Source organism: Oncorhynchus mykiss, chromosome 12 (assembly GCF_013265735.2).
Source record: "Oncorhynchus mykiss isolate Arlee chromosome 12, USDA_OmykA_1.1, whole genome shotgun sequence".
NCBI classification, from domain to species: Eukaryota; Metazoa; Chordata; class Actinopteri; order Salmoniformes; family Salmonidae; genus Oncorhynchus; species Oncorhynchus mykiss.
Genome location: NC_048576.1, coordinates 19862560 through 19870736, shown reverse-complemented (window position 1 = coordinate 19870736; position 8177 = coordinate 19862560). Strand labels below are relative to the sequence as shown.

General features: G+C 42.3%; 1 protein-coding gene across 2 annotated transcripts; it reads right to left on the bottom strand.

Moving 5' to 3' along the window:
• Positions 1-1545: 1545 nt before the first annotated feature.
• Positions 1546-4405, bottom strand: LOC110537151 (bone morphogenetic protein 10-like). 2 transcript variants are annotated; one of them, XM_021622969.2, is made up of 2 exons: positions 3882-4405; positions 1546-3317 (listed from the first exon to the last, which is right to left on the bottom strand). In XM_021622969.2, the coding sequence occupies exons 1-2, from the start codon at positions 4237-4239 to the stop codon at positions 2254-2256; spliced, it is 1422 nt and encodes a 473-aa protein (XP_021478644.2). In that variant the 5' UTR covers positions 4240-4405; the 3' UTR covers positions 1546-2253. The 2 variants fall into 2 exon arrangements, with proteins under 2 accessions (XP_021478644.2, XP_021478645.2); XM_021622970.2 differs by having other exon boundaries at positions 4047-4405.
• Positions 4406-8177: the final 3772 nt, after the last annotated feature.

The window sequence follows — 8177 nt, the reverse complement described above, 5'->3', positions numbered from 1 at the left end:
TTGGCTTGTCTGCATGCCTTTAATGGAGAACCTCAAACAAAGTGTAATCTCTAACACATTTCACCAGGCTATGTCTAGTCAATCATGGAAGCACACAGGGTTGTCTGATTACAAACAAATAGTAATTGTAATCATTTACTTTACCAGCAAACATATTGTAATCTGATTACAGATACTTTTGAAAAACTAGATCACTTCTTGGATTACTTTTAAATCCAGAAAGGGTGTTTGCGGATGTATACAATTGTTTCACTATATGGTATGCCGTCATTGTAAATAAGAATTTGTTCTTAACTGACGTGCCTAGTTAAATAAAAAAAGACACCTTTCTGTTTTCTCAATGACATTCAATTCAGAATTGGAAAAAGATGCAGGTTTAAGTTTGTTCCACCTGAGCGAGTCTGACCTCAAGTCAGAGACCTCTGATGACACACCAAATGTGTTTGATGGATAGTTTTTGTCTTCTTCTAATGCCACTTAAGGGGAAAATAATAAAAAAGTAATCCGATTACGTTACTGAGTTTGGGTCATCTAGACGTTACATTACTGACTGCAATTTTGGACAGGTTGATAGTAACTTTAACGTATTCAATTTAGAAAGAAAGCTACCCAACCCTGAAAGCACTCACATTTGTAATGAACTTCAAACACAATTTATTCTGCTCTGCTTTAGAATACACCTCTTTGTCTTAGCATGTAGGATATATACGAGTTATCTGTTATACTTTTTATTTCATTTATAATATACACTGAGTGTACAAAACATTATGAACACCTGCTCTTTCCATGACATAGACTGACCAGCTGAATCCAGGTGAAAGCTATGATCCCTTATTGATAACACTTGTTAAATCCACTTCAATCAATGTAGATGAAGGGGAGGAGACAGGTTAAAGAAGCATTTTTAAGCCTTGAGACAATTGAGACGAGGCTGAATGGGAAAGACAACTGAGACGAGGCTGAATGGGAAAGACAACTGAGACGAGGCTGAATGGGAAAGACAACTGAGACGAGGCTGAATGGGAAAGACAACTGAGACGAGGCTGAATGGGAAAGACAACTGAGACGAGGCTGAATGGGAAAGACAACTGAGACGAGGCTGAATGGGAAAGACAACTGAGACGAGGCTGAATGGGAAAGACAACTGAGACGAGGCTGAATGGGAAAGACAACTGAGACGAGGCTGAATGGGAAAGACAACTGAGACGAGGCTGAATGGGAAAGACAACATATTTAAGTGCTTTAGAACGGGTTGTGGTAGGAGGAGCCAGGCGCATCGGTTTGTGTGAAGAACTGCAACGCTGCTGGGTTTTTCACATTCAACAGTTTCCTGTGTGTATCAAGAATGGTCCACCACCCAACGGACATCCAGCCCACTCGACACAACTGTGGGAAGCATTGGAGTCAACATGGGCGAGCATGCCCTGACGAATTGAAGCTGGATGGGTAACATTTTGTGTGTGTGTGTGTGTGGGGGGGGGGGGGGGGGGGGGGGGGGGTGTTCTTAACGTTTTGTACACTCATTGTATAATGATATATTATAACAATATATGCCATTTAGCAGACACGACTTAAGAGTCATGCGTGCATACATTTTACATATGGGTGGACACAGGAATCAAACCCACAATACTGACCTGGTAAGCGCCATACTCTACCAACTAAGCCATACAGGACCAACCATTTAAACCAAGAGCTACTTAAACCAACAAGGTTTTGTGTATATCTGACGGTACATACCAATATCGCCAAAATGAAAGTCAAATGTATGATCACAAACTACAAAGAACAGCATGATATTCACATTTCACTTTTTTTTTCTTAAAAAAAAATAATTATATTGCTGGCATTGTAAAATAGCATTTATATAATCTCAATATAATAAGAAATGTACTTTTACAAATGGCAAATGTACATAATTGAATGCACATACAGGCAGGACCCTCTTGCTCTGTCATCTTCCTATTTACGCCTCCACTGTTTATCTTTGTCATACAATGTAGTTGATGCTGCAAAATATAGATATAGAAATGATTCATGTCCTTAATATGGTTTACTGTATGCATTCTGTTTACACTATATGTCTGCTAATAGCTCACAAAGCAAGTATCCTTAATGATTGCAGAAATGTATTATTTTCAAATAGGCACTTTTGATCTGATTTTCTTCTTGATAGTGAAATTGATGACCACTCAGTCTACGTTAATCCACAGTCTCTATACCTCTCTCCTGAACCTACAGTCAGTTCTATGATTATCTACAGCCGCATTCTGACACCACCATGCCCTCGTACTTGTGCATGTAGGTGACCACTCCTCCGTCCTCGACATAAAGGAGTGAGATGGGCTCTAGCTTGGTGGGAACACAGCAGGCTGGTGACGCCTTCTGTGGAATCTTACTGCTCAGCCGACTCTGGACAATGGCGTGCTTGGTAGGCGAGACCTCAGAGGTCATGGGGTAGCTGCATACACCATTGCACTCATAGGCTTCATAGCCCAGGGGCTGTATGACCCAAGTATCCCAGCCAATGTCCTTAAACTCCACATAGAGAGGGTTCTTCTTACAGGGGTCACCCTTGGTGTTGCGGCGGATTCGGGGAAGCGTGTCATAAATGAGGTTGGAGTGCAGTTGCATGAGAGTCTCCTCATACAGCTCCTCTCCATCAGTGTTCCTAGCATCGCTCCCAGCCTGGTCTACCCAATTCACCTGTGGACTTGGCTCCAGGTCAGCCGGCAGGTCATTCTCATGTTCTGTAAACTGGTTGAGCTCCCGCTTGTCCTCCTCACGATGGTCTCTGTTCTGATCATCTGAGAACACAATCACCACTGGCATGTGTTTACCATCTGAGCCCATGTCAACATCCACATCGACCAACTCTTTCCTTCCATCCTCTTCTCTGACCTGGGGGGTCTTCCCACCATCAGAACCCAGACTTGCAATGTGGACCTCCAGTCGGTGGGCGGAGCTCTCTGCCTTACACCAAAGGTTGACCTGATGAGTCAGGTCAAAGGTAATCCAGGCATCGTCTTTACCATATATTTGCCGGGTTGCCAGCACCTCCATTTCCTCCATTTTGTCTGTCTCCTGCTCATACCTTCTTTCGTCCCTCCCCTCTTCTTTCCTCCAGTGCCCCCCCTCGTGGATCTTGTAGATGGTCACCTTGCGATCAAGGCCGGCGTAGCATCTGCGATCCCTCTGGACCAGGGTGTAGAGGCGGAGCTCAGCGGTGAGGATGTGCTCGTGGTGGGGGATGGAGATGTTGAACAGCAGGGGGTGTGTCCTCACGCCCCTGACCGTCACACTGTAGAAGGAGGAATCTGGAATTAAAATATCAATGAAGGTCTGAATTGGGTTTAGACTCAAATTGGATTTAATCAATTTTATATTAAATAATGCATCAATAATAAAGCTTTTAATTTAGATATTTTTTTATATGGTTAGAATAAATTGCGATCATATCATGTAATTTGACTTCAAGAAGAGGAAATAAGTAACTGTTAAACCAATTACAATTTAATAAAAGTTTCTTTAAGGGTAAATATCATATTTCATTCTTGTCAAAAATTTAAGGCGAACTCCATAACACTTTGAATCATTTAAAGTTAATCTCAGTTATCCAAACAGAGAGTGATTTACAGTTAGTCAAATCTTAACTTCTCTGAAAGAACAGCTGAGTATCAGTGTACATTTTTAATATACTTTTAAAGTTGTATTGGTCAATAGATTGTATAGTGCTATTGTTCTCAAGTTAATTTGAGTTGCTTCATAATGTTAGCTAAATAAACAATTAATCATATCCAAAGATACATTTTTTCAAAATGATGAAAAGTTAAACATTTAAAAAAACAATGTCTTCAGACAAATATAAGTACATGTTGTACCTTCATTCTTGAAACTACGCACTATGTTGGCAGAGGGCATGGCCGTGCGATCGTTGGCAAAGCGGTTGTACAGTTCCAGCATGTATTCTGGTGGCTCTTTACGGGCCTCACGGGGCCTTGGCCAGGGGCCCAGCTCTGTGAGGTTCAATGTGGACAGAAACTGACCCTGAAAGTCCTGCATGTCCAGGTCTTCATTCTGCTCCAACATGGAGGTATCCACCAGACCTCTAGCCCCAGGGCCCCTTCGAAACTCCTCAGGTGACATGATGGGACTGCCCTGGCTGGAACCAGGCAGCAGCAGAGGAAGGAGGCTCAGAGAGTAGATGTAGCCCAGTATGGAGAACACTGGAGTAACCATGACTGCCTGAGTCAAAGGCGGGTTCAGGTCCAAAGGATGAGTATCAAGTATGGAAATAGAATAGGATCCTCAGCAGAGGATACCTGCGGAACAGTTCTACCTTATCCAACGGCAGTTTGTCTCGGGGCTGACAGGGTGGTGTGGGGGTCGAGGGAAAACAGCTTTGTCCTTGTTGATCTTGTGATTGGGTGCAGAGGGCAGGGCGGGATGTGTTGTCCACTTCACTGTGCTGACATGTTGGAGATGTCACTTGGGCTCTGCCTCTCTCTGGGCCAGCCAGCCTGCTGACGACCACTAACTCCAACTCCACTCATCTTCTATCTACCGCACCCTGCCTCTCTCTGGGCCAGCCAGCCTGCTGACGACCACTAACTCCAACTCCACTCATCTTCTATCTACCACACCCTGCCTCTCTCTGGGCCAGCCAGCCTGCTGACGACCACTAACTCAAACTCCACTCATCTTCTATCTACTCATTTGCGTGTGTGCTTTCTCTGGTTGTTGATGGGAGACTTGTACACACAACTTTCAGCTTAAATTCTCTTTAACCTACAATGTGATATCTGTTTCTTTAGGATAAACTTTGTATTTATTTATGACACCTGAGTGAGGGCACTGAATATCAGCATTAATGTATTTTCTTGGAAAGACTAACCTCTGGGATAACCTCTCAATCTCATAGGGTGATGCAGGCTGAAAAGTGAATTAGAAAGGATCATCACTCGTAACACTCATTGACAATCTAATGCAGTGCTGCAGGTGTCCCACAAGAGGTCAGAGTATATCCAGAGACCATAGATCCATGACAGTGCTTTCCTTTCTTCAGGTTACTGTACAGTACTGTACAGAGTCTACCAAACATTTCTGCTCTTTCAATAACAAACTGACCAGGTAAATCCAGGTGAAAGCTATGATCCCTTATTGATGTCACTTGTTAAATCCACTTCAATCAGTGTAGATGAACGGGAGGAGACAAGTTCATGTTTTTAAGCCTTGAGACAATTGAGACAAGGTTTGTGTATGTTTGCCATTAAGAGGGTGAATGGGCAAGACAAAATATTTAAGTCCCTTTGATATGCTAGTAGGTGCCAGGTGCACCGGTTTGAATGGTCCACCATCGAAAGGACATCCAGCCATCTTGACACAACTATGGGAAGCATTGGAGTCAACATTGACTAGCATCCCTGTGGAATGCTTTTGACACCTTGCAGAGTTCATGCCCCGACAAATTCTGCTTATCAGTAGTTGTCATATTCAACAATAAACATTAGTGTGTCAATACACTTCTTGATTAGATGTGTCATGACATTTCTTGATTAGATAAAAAATGAATTAATTTAATAAGCACCATCTAAAATCTGCAAGAGCAATTACAAAACTTCAAATTATCTTGATAAACAGATATTATCTATTGATTGACATCTCGTAGCTGATTTTAATGAAGCCCTCTGTGGTGTAGCCTACCTGCTGTGCTACATAACGACAACCTCTGGGGCAGTGGCATTTCATTGGGCAGACACCTTCATAGTGTTCAGTGCAGTCCCTCCGTACTTACAGTACCAGTCAAAAGTTTGGACACACCTACTCATTCCAGGGTTTTTCTTTAATTTTTACAATTTTCTACATTGTAGAATAATAGTGAAGACATCAAAACTATGAAATAACACATATGAATCATGTAGTAACCAAAAAAGTGTTAAACAAGATTCTTCAAAGTAGCCACCCCTGCTTTGATGACAGCTTTGCACACTCTTGGCATTCTCTCAACCAGCTTCAGGAGGTAGTCACCTGGAATTTCAATTAACAGGTGTGCCTTGTTATAAGTTAATTTGCAGAATTTATTTTCTTCTTAATGCATTTGAGCCAATCAGTTGTGACAAGGTAGGGATGGTATACAGAAGATTGCCCTATTTGGTAAAGTCCATATTATGGCAAGAACAGTTAAAAAAAAGCAAAGAGAAACGACAGTCCATCATTACTTTAAGACATGAAGGTCAGTCAACCATCAAGCGCTATGATGAAACTGGCTCTCATGAGGACCGCCACAGGAAAGGAAGACCCAGAGTTACCTCAGCTGCAGAGGGTTCATTAGCGCAGAAGTTCATTAGTGTTAACTGCACCTCAGATTGCAGCCCAAATGAATGCTTCACAGAGTTCAAGTAACATCTCACCATCAACTGTTCAGAGGAGACTGCATGAATCAGGCCTTCATGGTTGAATTGCTGCAAAGAAACCACTACTAAAGGACACCAATAAGAAGAGGAGACTTGCTTGGGAAGAGAAACACAAGCAATGGACATTAGACCGGTGGAAATCTGTCCTTTGGTCTGTTGAGTCAAAATGTGAACCTTTTGGTTCCAACCGCTGTCTTTGTGATGCAGAGTAGGTAAATAGTTCCCACCGTGAAGCATGGAGGAGGTGTGATGGTGTGGGGGTGCTTTGCTGGTGACACTGTCAGTGATTTATTTAGAATTCAAGGCACACTTAACCAGCATGGCTACCACAGCATCTGCAGCGATACACCACCCCATCTGGTTTGCGCTTAGTGGGACTATCATTTGTTTTTCAACAGGACAATGACCCAAAACACAGCTCCAGGCTGTGTAAGGACTATTTTACCAAGGAGAGTGATGAAGTGCTGCATCAGATGACCTGGCCTTCACAGTCACCCGACCTTAACCCAATTGAGATGGCTTGGGATGGGTTGGACCGCAGCCAACAAGTACTCAGCATATGTGAGTACTTGGGGCGGCAAGGTAGCCTAGTGGTTAGAGCGTTGGACTAGTAACCGAAAGGTTGCAAGTTCGAATCCCCGAGCTGATAAGGTACAAATCTGTCGTTCTGTCCCTCTGTTCCTAGGCTGTCATTGAAAATAAGAATTTGTTCATAACTGACTTGCCTAGTTTTAAAAATGTGGGAACTTCTTCCACCGTGTTGGAAAAGCATTCCTCATGAAGCTGGTTGAGAGAATGCCAAGAGTGTGCAGCTGTCAATATATTTTGATTTGTTTTTCACTTATTTGTTATTTCATAGTTTTGATTCTACAATATTGAAAATAGTAAAAATAAAGAAAAACCCTTGAATGAGTAGTTGTGTCCAAACTTTTGACTGGTACTGTATATCAATGCAACATGCAGAAATGTCCATGCAGGAACATATGGACCAGGCCATGAGGTAATGCTGTACACTCTTAGCGTTAATGGTATTGCACACTCTTAATAGTTAGGGCTCTCTCCCTAAATGGTCTTCAAAAAGGTTCTGTATAGGACTGTAATGGCCATTATTTTAGCAGTGTACTATACAGGATGATGAGATGAGATTTCTTAGTGAAGTAGTGCTTATAGTCCTGCAGCGTGGTCTCAGGGCAATTCGTATTATTCTGTAATTATAGGACGTGTCGTATCATGCATCTTACCCGGTCATACAACAGCATAAGAATTGGATGACTTAACTAACTTATCATATAGCATTCTAATTTGATTTGTCACATGCTTTGTAAACAACAGGTGAGATACTTACTTATGGTCCTTCCCAACAATGCAGAGAGAAAGAAAGAGAAATAATAAAGAATAACATAATGAGTAAATTCTTCAATGAGTAACGATAACTCGGTTATATACACGTGGTACTAGTACCGAGTCGATGTGCAGAGGTACGAGGTAATTGAGGTAGATATGTACATATAGGTTTTTCTCTGAGACCAGATTGCTTGTTGTGCTCAAACGACAAAAGAGAGTTACGGGGAGAATTGTCAATGGCGGTTAGGGGAACTAACAACAAAGGTTAGGTGAATTGGGTAAAGTTTAGAATAAGGGGAAGGGTTAGCTAAAATGCTGCAGTTGTCCTCGATGCAACTCGAACACGCAACCTTTGAATTGTTAGATGGTCGCAGATTACACCTACTCATCCTCCCTGACCAATTTCACTACTTTCATTTC